Raw genomic sequence first — 17,498 nt, forward strand, 5'->3', positions numbered from 1 at the left:
CTCTCACTGTGTACATTTCCGGAGTAAAGACTACTACATTTTGTTCTCACAAGAATATAGACAGGATATAATCCATGTAATTCGTTTTATTTCAATCAGGACACATTGGCTTCATTACTTTTCTGACATAGAACAGAGAAACAAATATAATGCTCCCAGTAAAGATTGTAGTGTTATATCAGAAGACAAAACTTAAGAGCCAAACAACACTGACCGGTATAGACAAATATTTGATACTGTAGGCCTATTGGATTATAGAAAAAAATACATGGTGTGAATAATGTGACATTTACATGCCGATTTACAGTCTTAATTTGCTAGTGTGTGGTTTGGATGAAACGATCCAGGAAGGAGGAATCGATAAGGCATTCATCTTCTGAGAGTCTGAGCTGACAGCGAGCTCGGGAGAGACCCAGGCACACAGCCCAGGGAAACACAGCCCATGTCGGTCTGTTAGAGACATTAGCTTTGTTTACACGTTGTGCTAACATGTGAGTTTCATGATCTGATCAATATGATCCAATCACTATCTGATCAAGGTTTGTCATGTTTACACATTGTCTTAAATGTGACCAGATTCCCTGTATGCAAATTATTCTAAAGGTTCTAACGGTCAACAACACTAGAGGATGGTGTAATAATTATTTCAATTGTTTGATCATCCAGATCTGTTTACACTTGATTGATATCAAGACAATGCATGCCTGACTACAATGTGTCTTTTAATCATCAACACCAGTCTAAAAATGTGGGCAAGATCAGGACAAAGGGTGCGTGTTAGCACCAGGTATAAATGGGACTACAGACAGATTCTCTGGGAGAATTTGACCCAACGGCATTCGGCACCCATCCGTCATTCTTTGAACTGTAATTCACATAAGCGACAGCTCTTAACTGGCCCTAGTCGGGCCAATTTTAATCAAGCTTTAGGGCAGTAGTAGGGAGTTGAGGGTGTGTTCCCAATTTGTTGCGAGGCCAGTGTTGTAGTCGGTTTTTTCACCTGCAGATGAAATAGCTGCCAGGAGAGGTCACTGTTGATACGCCAACCTCTTCTCCAACTTCAGTTTCAGCTCTGCAGATATGGCTGAAAGGAAGACAAGAGAGTCAAGAAACCAGCATTTAGGGGTTTAAATTCCCTGAGCAATTACTTCTTATAATCATATTGTAGATGGTTGGAACTCTTCTAAATGAAAAGACAGAACCAAAACGGTTGACCTACTCTGAGCCACAACGTCTAGTGGGACAGAATTTACAGCGAGGCGTCTCAACCTGGCGTCAGGGGTATCTGTAGAGGTGCTGGGGGAGGTACGAGGTGTCGGAACAGGGGGCATCAGTGGTGGCTTCAGGGTCTTCCTCTCAGCTTCTACAACACAAGGGAGAAATGTTTTCATTGATTGATCAATTCCAAAAGGGAAGATTTAGTGTCACACAAGCAGCTACCCAAAAAAGAAACAACAAAAAACAATGAAACAAAGTACCATAATAAGGGTGGTTCCACAAAACGAGTCCCTTTCGCGTCCCTTTGATATTTTAAGTAAAAATTGTGCACAAACATTGTATTTAGTGTTATACCGAAAGGTTGCTGGATCGAATCCCTGAGCTGACAAGGTAAAAATCTGTCGTGCCTGCCCCTGAGCAAGGCAGTTAACCCACTGTTCCCGATGACGTGGAGGTCGATTATGGCAGCCCCCCCCCCTCTGATCCAGGGGGGTTGGGTTAAATGCAGAAGACACATTTCAGTTGAATGCATTCAGTTGTACAACTGATTAGGTATACCCCTTTCCCTTTTATATGTTTTCCTTGTCTTTCATTTGCTGTTTTTCAGCTTTATTGCCCTCTACTTGAGAGTATAGGTTCCTTATGCTAACACCACATTCCCTGTGTACGTGTGGTTTGTTCTAGTAGAAATACATCTATAACGTTCTGTTCTATCCTGTATTTCTATCTGATATTACATCTAGTGGCCCTTTTGGGTACTTTAGATTACATCAGGTGTTTGCCATTACCTCTGGCTCGCTGTCTGGCTTTATCTTTTCCATTATTGTTTGTGGTGAAGGTCGACTAACCGTAAGCTCAGCTATAAGTGGCTGAGTCATTGTTACTCCAATAGTTCATGAAATGCCTTTCAGTTTGTTATTGACTGAGGTTGTTAGAGTAGTCGGGGAGAGTGGAGACATTATCTACATGATTCAGCATCCCTACGACAAGGGAAATATAGTATTCTTTCTAACAAAGATACATTACATGACCAAAACCCAGATACATCCGCTGGACTGCCAGATGGTGAAGCGGGATTCATCACTCCAGAGAACGTATTTCCACTGCTCCAGTGGAAATGAGCTTTACACCAGTCCAGCCGACGCTTGGCATGGTGTATGGTGATCTTAGGCTTGTGTGTGGCTGCTCGGCCATGGAAACCCATTTCATGAAACTCCCGACGAACAGTTATTGTGCTGACGTTGCTTCCAGAGGCAGTTTGGAACTTGGTAGTGAGTGTTGCAACCGAGAACAGACCATTTTTACACGTTACGTGCTTCAGCACCTGGCAGTCACATTCTGTGAGCTTGTGTGGCCTACCACTTTGTGGCTGAGCCATTGTTACTCTAAGACGTTTCCACTTCACAATAACAGCACTTACAGTAAACCGGGGCAGCTGTAGCAGGGCAGAAATTTGACAAACTGACTTGTTGGAAAGCTGGCATCCTATGACGGTGCCATGTTGAAAGCCATTCTACTGCCAATGTTTGTCTATGGAGAGTGCATGGCTGTGTGCTCAATTATATACACCTGTCAGCAACGGGTGTGGCTGAAATAGCCGAATTCACTAATTTTAAAGGGTGTCCACATACTTTTGCATCCATAGGGTACCTACATACAGTGGGGAGAACAAGTATTTGATAACCTGCAAAATCAGCAGTGTTTCCTACTTACAAAGCATGTAGAGGTCTGTAATTTTTTTAATCATAGGTACACTTCAACTGTGAGAGACGGAATCTAAAAGAAAAATCCAGAAAATCGCATTGTAGAAAAATCGGTTTGACACTTCAATTTGCTCGACATTCCAATTCCTCAATATATTAGCCCACACAGCTACAATGATGCACTTTCATGCTAGGTTTAGGACCTCATATTGTAGGTTATAGAAACCCAATCTAAAGTACAGAACAATTTTAAAATGATATACTTTTGTTTTGATACAAGCATCAAAAAACTTGTGAAAATTTGTGAAAATCAGTTTATTGGATCTAACTTGCTTCCCACATTTTCCATGTGGTTTCTTCCTTCAGACTCCATGAAATGATGACCTCTTCCTAAATATTTGGTCAAATTATAAAATGCATGGTTTCCAAGAAAAAAAAGGGGTCTCAACTCACCCTTTGGCTCAACTCACCCCAATCTCTCCTAAAGTACCAGTAGTCTTAAGATAGTGGGACTCACTTGGCAGACGAAAAGGTGTGGGAGGAGGCTGAAGGGGGTGAGCAGCCTGCACTGCAGTGCCTTCTTCCTTTTCTTGCTCTAGAAAAGCACACAAACAGGAATAGCAACAGAGGGTGAGGAATGGAGTCATACCTGAAGTGTGTTGGAAGATGGAGCGCAGGGGACAGAGGAATGATAGTACTCACGGGTGTCATTGAGGTAAAGGATCTCCCCTCTATCTGACTCAGACTCTGGAGTTGGCACACGCTCTCTTGGACCTGGGATTAAAACACAATATTCCTTTTATGTCCTCTTTCCATTACAACTCATTGAATCTGGTCATTACTAAGGAAAAACATTGATAATTTGAAGCTTGAGAAAGAAGTTGCCAAGTAGATCTAGGATCAGATCCTTTCCCATGGTCTTACATCATATAGTCGAACACCACGCAAATGAACTACCGGTCTTGTCTACCTGTTCAAAAATGTGTGTTAGCGGCCAATTCCTTATTTTAATGAGAGCTATAGTTGTAAAGTTCGTTAGAGAGGATACTCTTGATGTAAAGCCAACATGGTGCCATTGTAAAGGTGTGTGTGATTGTTAACAGGGTCAAGGAGGTCCCAGTAAGTGAGGTCTGTATACCTGGTTTGGGAGGGAGGGCAGGGACTGGCACAGGGGGCATTGGAGTACTGGGGGCGCACTGCAGACTCTTCTCTCCACTCTCCTCATTTGCCTGAACAAACGCTGCATAGACAGCGGGTATTAATGTTATGACCAACACGACTGATAAGCCAGAGCCATATTTAACTTAAGATGGACAATTAACAGAAACACAGGGAAAAACTGAGAATTAGAGAGAGAGAGCGAGAGAATAAATGGTAGTAAATGGGGTGTGTGTGCTCTTTCTTACTGATGCTCTCTTCGTAGGGTCCCTCCATAATGAAGGGTGTCAGAGCTCCATTAGTCTTCTCCACAAGACAGTTGATGACACCATGCAGTGTGGCACAGGGGATCTACAGGCAGAACCCATATCATTAACAAACTGCATACACCACAGCTGAAAACAGCCTGTCAATATGGCTGCATTCAGACAGGCAGCTCAAATTGGATCTTTGTTTTCACTAATTGGTATTTTGACCAATAAGATCAGCTCTGAAAAAGATCTGCTGTGAAAAGATCTGATGTGATTAGTCAAAAGACCAATTAGTAGAAAAAAATATCAGAATTGGCCGGTATCAGAATCAGTCTGCCTGTGTGAGTGCAGCCTATGCCTGAAAACAGACCGAGTCAACATGACTCATTTAGAGAAACATTTAGTACACACTGTTCCAGCAATCAATCAGAGTTAAAATCTCAGAGATCGCCTACAGCGGAACTCAGGCCTTGTCACGCTCATCACTTCAGAAAGGATTAATAAAGGTAAGATGTATTATCATACTGATTGAGTTGTCTGTAAATCAGGAGAAAACGGGGGGCAGGCAAAGACAATCTGTTATGGTTTATTGTCCTGTGAGTACCTGTGGAATATTTGATCAGTCTCCCTTATCACGCCCTCCTTTTGGGTTAACCTGAGGTTCAATGCCTCTAGGGTCATAACGAGAATTCACTTTCATAAGTTTAGATTGAGGAAAAGTGCAACATTGTTATTTGCCATAAAGAAAATAACTTTCTTTAAATGTATTATTTTGCATTAAAATATTGTGTGTGGCAGTTGACAAGCATGTGTATTTAGGAAGGAGGAAGCAGGAATCCCTTTGAAATACTCACTGGAGTCTCTACATCGAATGTGTATCCTCCGTCATGTTTCCTATCCACGCGATAGTGTCTGAATACAGACCTGACCGAAGAGAGATATGTTATCAAAGAGTGGCACATTAATGAATTATAAGTAATAATCAATATACTGGAATCTGTCACATCAACAAATAAGTATGCACTTCTCTTCACGTGACTCAGCATGTGTGGCCTATCATGGACTATTAATCAAATGATCATGTGACATGCATTTTCTTTGACTGTACTGCAGATATCATTGTCGGGAATTGAGGGGAAAGGGGGCATACCCATTGAGGTCCTGTCGAGTGGTGACAGCCAATGAGACTCCGTCCCTGCTGGGCCGCAAGAGCAGGTTCCCACGGTCAGAGTGTCTCTCCAACATAATCTCTGCCTCGATACGAGACACTGGCTGGTAACACCTGCACACAGACCATCCACATATAACACATCTGAACAGAGGAAATCAAAGCCTATACAGAGTTAGGCAAAATCCATTAGTTTAGTGTATGCTTACGCAGGCATGTCCTCAACGAGACTGAGGTTGGAGCTGGACGCTGCAGCAAGGGTAAGGGACAGGTTGTTCCGTCTCTTCCGCTCTGTCTCCACTGTCTCCCTCATCATGTGGATCTGGCCAGGCAGCAGGTTGAGTGAGCTGGGTACTGACAGCTGGAGGGAGAGACACACAGGGACTGTTTAATACTGTAATTTAGACCAAAAACCATGAAACACAGCATTTCTGAGACAATATTGGCTGAGCTATGTTGTATAATCCTATCAAATTCCCCACATATATAATTATACAATGCCAATAAACACTGACATTATACTGTCTGTGAATGCAGAGAGATAAAAAGAACTAAGAAGAGAGAGGAGGAAGGAGAGAGAGAGAGGAGGAAGGAGAGAGAGATGAGGAAGGAGAAGGAAAAAGAGCTAGAGGAGGGAAGAGAGCGAGAGGAGGAAGGAGAGCGAGGAGGAAAGAGAGAGAGATGAGGAAGGATAAAGGAGGAGAGAGCGAGAGGAGGGAGGAGAGAGCGAGAGGAGGGAGGAGAGAGCGAGAGGAGGGAGGAGAGAGCGAGAGGAGGGAGGAGAGAGCGAGAGGAGGAAGGAGAGAGCGAGGAGGAGAGAGGAGGAAGGAGAGGAGGAAGTAGAAAAAGGAGGAAAGAGAGAGAGAGAGGAGGAAAGAGAGGAGAGAGAGGAGGAAAGAGAGAGAGAGAGGAGGAAGGAGAAAGAGGAAGGAGAGCGAGGGGAGGAGAGAGAGAGCGAGGGGAGGAGAGAGAGAGCGAGGGGAGGAGAGAGAGAGAGCGAGGGGAGGAGAGCGAGAGGAGGAGAGCGAGAGAGCGAGGGGAGGAGAGCGAGAGCGCGAGGGGAGGAGAGCGAGAGCGCGAGGGGAGGAGAGCGAGAGCGCGAGGGGAGGAGAGCGAGAGAGCGAGGGGAGGAGAGAGAGAGCGAGGGGAGGAGAGAGAGAGCGAGGGGAGGAGAGAGAGAGCGAGGGGAGGAGAGAGAGAGCGAGGGGAGGAGAGAGAGAGCGAGGGGAGGAGAGAGAGAGCGAGGGGAGGAGAGAGAGAGCGAGGGGAGGAGAGAGAGAGCGAGAGGAGGAGAGAGAGAGCGAGAGGAGGAGAGAGAGAGCGAGAGGAGGAGAGAGAGAGCGAGAGGAGGAGAGAGAGAGCGAGAGGAGGAGAGAGAGAGCGAGAGGAGGAGAGAGAGCGAGAGGAGGAAAGAGAGCGCGAGGAGGAAAGAGAGCGCGAGGAGGAAAGAGAGCGCGAGGAGGAAGAGAGAGCGCGAGGAGGAAGGAGAGAGCGCGAGGAGGAAGGAGAGAGCGCGAGGAGGAAGGAGAGAGCGCGAGGAGGAAGGAGAGAGCGCGAGGAGGAAGGAGAGAGCGCGAGGAGGAAGGAGAGAGCGCGAGGAGGAAGGAGAGAGCGCGAGGAGGAAGGAGAGAGCGCGAGGAGGAAGGAGAGAGCGCGAGGAGGAAGGAGAGAGCGCGAGGAGGAAGGAGAGAGCGCGAGGAGGAAGGAGAGAGCGCGAGGAGGAAGGAGAGAGCGCGAGGAGGAAGGAGAGAGCGCGAGGAGGAAGGAGAGAGCGCGAGGAGGAAGGAGAGAGCGCAAGGAGGAAGGAAAGAGCGCGAGGAGGAAGGAGAGAGCGCGAGGAGGAAGGAGAGAGCGCGAGGAGGAAGGAGAGAGCGCGAGGAGGAAGGAGAGAGCGCGAGGAGGAAGGAGAGAGCGCGAGGAGGAAAGAGAGAGCGCGAGGAGGAAAGAGAGAGCGCGAGGAGGAAAGAGAGAGCGCGAGGAGGAAAGAGAGAGCGCGAGGAGGAAAGAGAGAGCGCGAGGAGGAAAGAGAGAGCGCGAGGAGGAAAGAGAGAGCGCGAGGAGGAAAGAGAGAGCGCGAGGAGGAAAGAGAGAGCGCGAGGAGGAAAGAGAGAGCGCGAGGAGGAAAGAGAGAGCGCGAGGAGGAAAGAGAGAGCGCGAGGAGGAAAGAGGAGGAAGGAAGGAGAGAGGATGAAAAAGAAAGAGTGAGGAGGAAGGAGAAAGAGCGAGAGGAGGAAGAGAAATAGAGAGAGGAGGAAGGAGAGAGAGAGGTCATGCTTAAAAAGGTATTATCGTAATCACTGCCAGGAAAAGGAAAAGTCCCTTTGTGATAGCATAATTCGCTTTTGATATCATTGTTTGTTGTTCACCAGGGCAATCAGAGCAGAGATAAAGGTATTATTCTCAGTTTACTGACCAGGTATTAGCAGGAAAAACGATCATACTGAAAATATGCGGTATGGTTGTGAATGAACTGTATTCTGATTCACTAACCTCAACTACACAATAGATGAAACCTTTCCATAGTTCTCGAGCCTCTTGACTTGGAGCCTGTAGAGAGAGGGACACAATTAAACACAATAATGTTGCATAAAGACGATGAAAACGGTCCCCTATGTCCTTACAGTGATTTGGATCTCTTCGTCCTTCATGTACAGGAGGAATCCTGCTGCCTCCAGGTTTCTGTCTCCACTGCAGTCATCTGTCAAGGACATGACGTCACTGAGATCCAGTTTCTCAACATACTATTAAAAACACACACACAAGTAGGTGAAATATTGGATTGTCCTCAACTGCAATACATTCACCACTGTTCTTTTCTCTATTTAATGTACCACTGTCCCATCATAGCCCCCTTCTCCATTACATTCAGGTAACTCACATCGTTGTCTTTAGTGTTGTTGAAGAAGAAAAGAGTGTTCCCACACAAGCATGTCCATAGTCTCCGAGATGCCTGGACAGACAGACAGATTTAAGACTTGTTGGCAAAGAGATGGTGAAAGATACCCAAGACAATGACAATTGACAATCATTTCTGATTCAGATAACCTTTAACTCATTATCCATAGTTCATGTCATACCGTTGTGTAACAGCTGGACTACTGACATTATAAAGAGTGTTGACAGTAATCATTGGAGCTGACTGAACTGGTTTGCTAGTTCCAATCAGTTACGGAAATCACAGTATGTTTCTCAGTAAGGAAAATGTGCATCATTTGAGCCATCAGTCTATACTCTCGACACAAAAATTTAAATTAAACATGCACTTGATTTTTCCTACTAGCACTGACTTTGCTGATAACTCCTTTGAGGGGAAATGTACTTGCTACGACTGTGATGTGTGGTCGTCTCACCTAACTATATTAAGATGAATGCACTAATTGGAAGTCGCTCTGGATTAGAGCGTACGCTATATGGCTCGAATGTAAATGTTATTGAGGTAGGCAGGTGGCTTTCAGCACAAAGTGACACATTCAATTATTTTTGAGAATTGATCACCCAGTAATTTATGCAAATCCTGTTCGGGGCAGCAGGGTAGCCTAGTGGTTAGAGCGGTGGACTAGTAACCGGAAGGTTGCAAGTTCAAACCCCCGAGCAGACAAGGTACAAATCTGTCGTTCTGCCCCTGAACAGGCAGTTAACCCACCATTTCTAGGCAGTCATTGAAAATAAGAATTTGTTCTTAAATGACTTGCCTAGTTAAAGATAAATAAAATTTAAAAAGCCTAGTTCCCATCAAGCCTACCTTTGTGAGTTTTATCCTGCAACTAAAAAGTACAAACTGGGAAAGATTTGGTGAAGTGTAAACGAAACGGTGGTAAACAACATATTTGTCTTTCAGCTTCTTCTGTTGATAAAACAACCATATACTATCACGCGATGCCAATGACCCAGAGCAGAGCCTCAACACTGTCAACTTATGTCTGCAAAGAGAAGAATAAAGGTTGGTCAATATCTCGATCTAATCTGTCACAACAGCCTGGTCTTATCTTAAAGATGTTCTCCGGTGATTTTTGAACTTTTTCTGTTGAAAAAACTAAATCCAAAGTATAATGTTATGTTGTGGGGTGCATTTTCCCGGCATGGTTTAGGTCCACTTGTAGAATCTATGCCAAGGCGCATTGAAGCTGTTCTGGCAGCTTGTGGCCCAACACCTTTTTAAGACATTACTATTTTGGCAGATACTTGTATGTGCTTGTGATAAAACTTAATCCACAGTTATTTTTTATAAACTATTTATCCTCTGTGGCTAAATGATGCTCTCTGCTGTATTGTGAACATTGAGAGCAGGCTCCTGTGGTTGGTAATTGTATGTTTTTTGCCTCTTGGACCCCAGCCCAACTCACACAATTGACCAGTCACATTTATTTATTATGCAGATGATTTAAAATGTTGTATTTATAAGTTACCCAATCAAGACAGGTCCCCCAGTTCCCCATGTGGGCCCCCTACCTCCCCCCATCTGATGAATAGTAGAGTAGCAGTATATAAATGACTAACATGTACCCCCGCACATTGACTCGGTATAATATTTTCTCACATCTATTTTCTTAAAACTACATTGTTGGTTAAGGGCTTTGTAAGTAAGCATGTCACGGGAAGGTCTACACCGGTTATATTCGGCGCATGTGACAAAAAATTAGATTTGATTCAGTTTTTTTTTTATAAAAAAAAATATATACAAATGTGGACACGCCTTCCAATTAGTGAAATTGGCTATTTCAGCCACACCTGTTGCAGACAGGTGTATAAAATCGAGCACCCAGCTATGCAATCTCCATAGACAAACATTGTCAGTAGAATGGCCTCACTGAAAAGCTCAGTGACTTTCAACATGGCACCATCATAGGATGCCACCTTTCCAACAAGTCAGGTCGTCAAATCTCTGCCCTGCTAGAGCTGCCCCGGTCAACTGTAAGTGCTGTTATTATGAAGTGGAAATGTCTAGGGGTAACAACCGCTCAGCCGCGAAGTGGTAGGCCACACAAGCTCATAGAACGGGACCGCCGAGTGCTGAAGCGCATAAAAATTGTCTGTCCAGTCTCAACGTCAACAGTGAAGAGGCGACTCCGGGATGCTGGCCTTCTAGGCAGAGTTTCAAAGAAAAAGCCATATTTCAGACTGAATAATTACAAGAAAAGATTAAGGTGGGCAAAAGAACACAGACATTAGACAGAGATATGGCGTTTTCTTTGCAACTCTGCCTAGAAGGCCAGCATCCCGGAGTTGCCTCTTCACTGTTGACGTTGAGACTGGTGTTTGCGGGTACTATTTCATGAAGCTGCCAGTTGAGGACTTGTGAGGTGTCTGTTTCTCAAACTAGACACTGATGTACTTGTCATCTTGCTCAGTTGTGCACCGAGGCCACCCACTCCTCTTTTTATTGTGGTTAGGGCCATTTTGCGCTGTTTTGTGAAGGGAGTCGTATACAGCATTGTATGAGATCTTCAGTTTCTTGGCTATTTTTTCTAGCATAGAATAGCCTTCATTTCTCAGAACAAGAATAGACTGAAGAGTTTCAGAAGAAAGTCTTTGTTTCTGGCCATTTTGAATCTGTAATCGAACCCATAAATGCTGATGCTCCAGATACTCAACAAGTCTAAAGAAGCCCAGTTGTATTGCTTCTTTAATCAGGACAACAGTTTTCAGCTGTGCTAACATAATTGCAAAAGGGTTTTCTAATGATCAATTAGCCTTTTAAATTATAAACTTGGATTAGCTAACACAACGTGGCATTGGAACACAGGAGTGATGGTTGCTGATAATGGGCCTCTGTACACCTATGTAGATATTCCATTTTAAAAAAGTACCTGTTTCCAGCTACAATAGTAATTTACAACATTAACAATGTCTACACTGTATTTCTGATCAATTTGGTGTTATTTTAAGGGACAAAAAATGTGCTTTTCTTCCAAAAACAAGGACATTTCTAAGTGACCCCAAGCTTTTGAATGGTAGTGTAAATCAAATCAAATTTTATTGGTCACATTCACATGGTTAGCAGATGTTAATGCGAGTGTAGCGAAATGCTTGTGCTTCTAGTTCCGACCGTGCAGTAATATCTAACAAGAAAACTAACAATTTCACAACTACCTAATACACAAGTGTAAAGGAATTAATTAGAATATGTACATATAAATATATGAATGACCGATGGCCGAACTGCATAGTCAAGCCTTATATACACTGCTCAAAAAAATAAAGGGAACACTTAAACAACAATGTAACTCCAAGTCAATCACACTTCTGTGAAATCAATCTGTCCACTTAGGAAGCAACACTGATTGACAATAAATTTCACATGCTGTTGTGCAAATGGAATAGACAACAGGTGGAAATTATAGGCAATTAGCAAGACACCCCCAATAAAGGAGTGGTTCTGCAGGTGGTGACCACAGACCACTTCTCAGTTCCTATGCATTGTGGCTGATGTTTAGGTCACTTTTGAATGCTGGCGGTGCTTTCACTCTAGTGGTAGCATGAGACGGAGTCTACATCCCACACAAGTGGCTCAGGTAGTGCAGCTCATCCAGGACGGCACATCAATGCGAGCTGTGGAAAGAAGGTTTGCTGTGTCTGTCAGCGTAGTGTCCAGAGTATGGAGGCGCTACCAGGAGACAGGCCAGTACATAAGGAGACGTGGAGGAGGCCGTAGGAGGGCAACAACCCAGCAGCAGGACCGCTACCTCCGCCTTTGTGCAAGTAGGAGCAGGAGGAGCACTGCCAGAGCCCTGAAAATGACCTCCAGCAGGCCACAAATGTGCATGTGTCTGCTCAAACGGTCAGAAACAGCAACATCCTCCAGCATGACCGGTTTGGCGGTGGGTCAGTCATGGTGTGGGGTGGCATTTCTTTGTGGGGCTGCACAGCCCTCCATGTGCTCGCCAGAGGTAGCCTGACTGCCATTAGGTACCGAGATGAGATCCTCCTCGTGAGACCATATGCTGGTGCGGTTGGCCCTGGGTTCCTCCTAATGCAAGACAATGCTAGAGCTCATGTGGCCTGGAGTGTGTCAGCAATTCCTGCAAGAGGAAGGCATTAATGCTATGGACTGGCCCGCCCGTTCCCCAGACCTGAATCCAATTGAGCACATCTGGGACATCATGTCTCGCTCCATCCACCAACACCACGTTGCACCACAGACTGTCGAGGAGTTGGCGGATGCTTTAGTCCAGGTCTGGGAGGAGATCCCTCAGGAGACCATCCGCCACCTCATCAGGAGCATACCCAGGCGTTGTAGGGAGGTCATACAGGCACGTGGAGGCCACACACACTACTGAGCCTCATTTTGACCTCTTTTAAGGACATTACATCAAAGTTGGATCAGCCTGTAGTGTGGTTTTCCACTTTAATTTTGAGTGTGACTCCAAATCCAGACCTCCATGGGTTGATAAATTTGATTTCCATTGCTCATTTTTGTGTGATTTTGTTGTCAGCACATTCAACTATGTAAAGAAAAAAGTATTGAATAAGAATATTTCATTCATTCAGATCTAGGATGTGTTATTTTAGTGTTCCCTTTATTTTTTTGAGCAGTGTATATTTAATATTTTTTGCACTGCAACCGCAAACCACATGAAGACTCAGGAGCTGCTCTCAATGAGTGTAGACAGCCTGATGTCGCTCTGCTCATCATCAGATGGGGAGGAGAGGAGGTAGGGGGCCTACGTGGGTAACTTACCTATACAAAATAAATTATAAACTGCATAATAAATAAATGTGACTGTTCAAATGTGTGAGTCAGGGGCTGGGCCCGCAGACTCGGTCGACCTTTAAGTCTTTATTGAAGACTCATCTCTTCGGTAGTTCCTATGATTGAGTGTACAGTCGTGGCCAAAAGTTGAGAATGACATGAATGTAAATTTTTACAGTCTGCTTCCTCAGTTTGTATGGTGTCAATTTGCATATACTCCAGAATGTTATGAAGAGTGATCAGATGAATTGCAATTAATTGCAAAGTCCCTCTTTACCATGCAAATTAACTGAATCCCAAAAAAACATATCCACTGCATTTCAGCTCTGCCACAAAAGGACCAGCTGACATCATGTCACTGATTCTCTCGTTAACGCAGGTGTGAGTGTTGACGAAGACAAGGCTGGAGATCACTCTGTGACTTTACCCCAGATAACTAAGTGGCTCGGGAACAAAACATTGATATTTTGGGTCCATGACCAGGAAACTCTCCAGACCTTAATCCCATTGAGAACTTGTGGTCAATCCTCAAGAGGCGGGTGGACAAACAAAAACCCACAAATTCTGACAAACTCCAAGCATTGATTATGCAAGAATGGGCTGCCGTCAGTCAGGATGTGGCCCAGAAGTTAATTGACAGCATGCCAAGGCGGATTGCAGAGGTCTTGAAAAAGAAGGGTCAACACTGCAAATATTGACTCTGCACTTCATGTAATTGTCAATAAAAGCCTTTGACACTTATGAAAGGCTTGTAATTATAAGTCAGTATTCCAAAGTAACATCTGACAAAAATATCTAAAGACACTGAAGCAGCAAACTTTGAAAATAAATATTTGTGTCATTCTCAAAACTTTTGGCTACGACTGTAGTCTGGCCCAGGGGTGTGAAGGTGAACACAAAGGCACTGGATTAACGAACCACCCTTGTTGTCTCTGCCTGGCCGTTTCCCCTCTCTCCACCGAGATTCTCTGCCTCTCACCCTATTACGGGGGCTGAGTCACTAGCTGGCTAGGGTCAGTCTTATGTCTGGAGTATTTCTCCTGTCTTATTCATTGTCCTGTGTGAATTTAAGTATGCTCCCTCTAATTCTCTCTCTCTCCCTCCCCTCCCAGAGGACCTGAGCCCTGGGACCATTGCTCAGGACTACCTGCCCTGATGACTCCTTGCTGTCCCCAGTCCACATGGTCATGCTGCTGCTCCAGTTTCAACTGTTCTGCCTGCGGCTATGGAACCCTGACCTGTTCACCGGACGTGCTACCTTGTCCTGGACCTGCTGTTTTCAACTATCTACCGCACCTGCTGTCTCTAAATCTGAATGCTCTTCTATGAAAAGCCAAATGACATTTACTCCTGAGGTGCTGAACTGTTGCACCCTCTACAACCACTGTGATTATTATTATTTGATCCTGCAGGTCATCTATGAATGTTTTAACATCTTTGCCATGTACTGTTATAATCTCAACCCGCACAGCCAGAAGAGGACTGGCCACCCCTCATTCTGAGAGTCTGATTCTCTAGGTTTCTTCCTAGGTTCCTGCCTTTCTAGGGAGTTTTTCCTAGCCATCGTGCTTCTACATCTGCATTGCTTGCTGTTTGGGTTTTTAGGCTGGGTTTCTGTATAGCAATTTGTGACATTTTTTTATTATAATTTTTTATACAACCATGCTCTCAATTTTCAAAATACACCAGAGAGCATAATTTAGCCACAGAGGATCAATAGTTTATAAAAAAAATATGTGGATTAAGTTTTATGAAGCACATACAGGTATCTACCAAAATGAAGGAAACACCAACAAGTGTCTTAAAAGGGTGTTAAGCCACCACAAGCTGCCAGAACAGCTTCAATGCACTTTTGCAAATATTCTTACAAGTGGACCTAAACCATGCCAGGAAAATGCACCCCCCACCATAACATGTACTTTATATTCTTGTTTACTCATGTGTTTCCTTTATTTTGGGTGTTACCGGTATGCCTACAGTCAGAAAGACCGCTGTGTGGGCAGCATGCGTGCCATGATCCGTACACTAGCAAAGTATGCCAGTCATGCCATATGTGGAATATATTTCTATTGCTGGTTGCAGCTGTCAGTTTGTCTTTTGGAGATTTCAAAATACAATACTGTGAAAAATGTAGGTTGAAAAGCACATGCCTAACTGCTGAAAAGAGAAGACTAATCTGCTTGTAGAAACAACAACAAAAAAATCTTCATCAACCTCCAATTTGAAGCTAACCGCAGCACTGTTTTTCAAAGTAGCTCATCTTGAGATACTCTATTATCACGATAAGCACATCGACCATCCCTGTGAGTAGCCTATGGCCTCATATTCATCATTAGGCTAGTCACAGTGTGCCAAATCCGGCCCTGCCTATATATCACGGAGTATGAACTAAACGGGCATAGAGCAAACAACGCAATTACCCCAGTGATTTTACCCACACACCGCTACTGACAACAAACATAGACGAAATGTATCTATCACAAAATCCTTATACCGTGTCGTTGAATAATCTCTTCTCCAGGTATCCTTCGTAGTAGCAGTGTGTAAGATGGTTGCTCCGTCGTCTGGCTCGCTTGGGGGTCGCCATCTGTCGTGCACGGACGCAGAGTTTACGCACGGGGACAATAGTTTCCTGCTCTCCTGGTTAAGTGATTTGACAACACCTGGGTGGAGTAATGGCTTCAAAAAAAGTGAGAAATTGTAAATATATATTTTCAGTGCGAGAGTTCCTGTCACAGTAGCACCATAAGGTTTGGTTAGTAGTCCAAGGTGAAATTTGGAAAAGCTTTTGTTTTCACCTCAATTATCATCTGAGATTCCTCTCGACTGGAAACTATTTTTGCTGGTAATTGCACTCTCCGTTGATCTGTAGTAGGCAGGCGACTGCAGGTGACACTCGACTCAAGGCAATTGTCTGTCTCCAAACACGCCCACAACAGGCTAAACACTCCTTGGTCTATTTCACACATTGGGCCATACACATTTTCCAGGTAAGGACGGGCTCTGACATTTTAACAAAACGTTTCCGCGAGTGCGGGAACTACCGTAACAAAAAAAGCCATAAATGCAGGGTATTCCCACTTTCTACACCCAGTCAAAGGGTTGGAATTCAAATAAAATTTGATTTGTCACATGCGCCGAATACAACCGCGAAATGCTTACTTACAAGCCCTTAATCAACAATGCAGTTCAAGAAATAGAGAAAATAAAATATTTACGAAATAGACTAAAGTAAAAAATAAATAAAAAAGTAACACAATAAAACAACAATAACGAGGCTATATACAGGGGCTACCTGTACCGAGTCAATGTGCAGGGGTACAGGTTAGTCGAGGTAATTTGTACATTTAGGCGGGGGGGGGGGGCATTTTGGATCTAGACTTGGTGCTCCAGTACCACTTGCCGTGTGGTAGCAGAGAGAACAGTCTATGACTTGGGTGGCTGTAGTATTTGACCATTTTTTGGGCCTTCCTCTGACACCACCTAGTATATAGGTCCTGGATGGCACGAAGCTTGGCCCCAGTGATGTACTGGGCCGTACGCACTACCCTCTGTAGCGCCTTATGGTAGGATGCCAAGCAGTTGCCATACCTGGCAGTGATGCAACCGGTCAGGATGCTCTCAATGGTGCAGCTGTAGAGATTTTTGAGGATCTGGGGACCTATGCCAAATATTTTCAGTCTCCTGAGGGGGAAAAGGTGTTGTTGTGCCCTCTTCACGACTGTCTTGGTGTGTTTGGACCATGATTGTTTGTTGGTGATGTGGACACCAAGGAACTTGAAACTCTCGACCCACTCCACTACAGCACTGTTGATATTAATGGGGGCGTGTTCGGCCCCCCTTTTTCTGTAGTCCACGACCATCTCCTTTGTCTTGCTCATGTTGAGGGAGAGGTTGTTGTCCTGGCAGTGTGATCTCCTAACCTATAGGCTGTCTCATTGTTGTTGGTGATCAGGCCTACCACTGTTTAGTTGTCAGCAAATGTAATGATGATGAGGGAGTCGTGCTTGGCTACGCAGTCGTGGGTGAACAGGGAGTACACCCCTGAGGGGCCTCTGTTGAGGATCAGAGTGACAGATGTGGGAGCAACCTGTAAGGATGTCCAGGATCCAGTTGCAGAGGGAGGTGTTTAGTCCCAGGGTCCTTAGCTTAGTGATGAGCTTTGTGGGCACTGTGGTGTTGAATGCTGAGCTGTAGTCAATGAACAGCATTCTCACATAGGTGTTCCTTTTGTCCAGGTGGGAAAGGGCAGTGTGGAGTGTGAGTTTGGAACTGTAATAGGCCCAAACTGAATGTATGGTGCCAATAAG

At 44.7% G+C, this 17,498-nt stretch overlaps 1 protein-coding gene across 3 annotated transcripts; it reads right to left on the reverse strand.

The window, feature by feature from the left end:
• Positions 1–66: 66 nt before the first annotated feature.
• On the reverse strand, positions 67–16,120 carry LOC109897481 (signal-transducing adaptor protein 2). 3 transcript variants are annotated; one of them, XM_020491973.2, is made up of 14 exons: positions 15,987–16,120; positions 15,683–15,867; positions 8,377–8,448; positions 8,120–8,239; positions 7,989–8,045; positions 5,708–5,859; positions 5,481–5,612; positions 5,185–5,254; positions 4,328–4,430; positions 4,060–4,161; positions 3,624–3,695; positions 3,439–3,516; positions 1,220–1,363; positions 67–1,084 (listed from the first exon to the last, which is right to left on the reverse strand). In XM_020491973.2, the coding sequence occupies exons 2-14, from the start codon at positions 15,773–15,775 to the stop codon at positions 1,029–1,031; spliced, it is 1,251 nt and encodes a 416-aa protein (XP_020347562.1). In that variant the 5' UTR covers positions 15,776–15,867; positions 15,987–16,120; the 3' UTR covers positions 67–1,028. The 3 variants fall into 3 exon arrangements, with proteins under 3 accessions (XP_020347562.1, XP_020347563.1, XP_020347564.1); XM_020491974.2 differs by having other exon boundaries at positions 15,683–16,110; XM_020491975.2 differs by lacking the exon at positions 15,987–16,120 and having other exon boundaries at positions 8,120–8,196; positions 15,683–15,754.
• Positions 16,121–17,498: the final 1,378 nt, after the last annotated feature.

The sequence above is a fragment of the Oncorhynchus kisutch genome, linkage group LG10, assembly GCF_002021735.2.
Source record: "Oncorhynchus kisutch isolate 150728-3 linkage group LG10, Okis_V2, whole genome shotgun sequence".
Lineage (NCBI taxonomy): Eukaryota > Metazoa > Chordata > Actinopteri > Salmoniformes > Salmonidae > Oncorhynchus > Oncorhynchus kisutch.

Bases quoted from the DNA above. Each gene is read 5' to 3' on its own strand.
- LOC109897481 (XM_020491973.2), bottom strand. From the start codon at position 15,775: ATGGCGACCCCCAAGCGAGCCAGACGACGGAGCAACCATCTTACACAC. The intron at 8,449-15,682 runs GTATAAGGATTT...CTGTCTGTCCAG, and splicing joins AGAGATTATTCAACGACACG to GCATCTCGGAGACTATGGAC. The intron at 8,240-8,376 runs GTGAGTTACCTG...TGTTTTTAATAG, and splicing joins ACAACACTAAAGACAACGAT to TATGTTGAGAAACTGGATCT.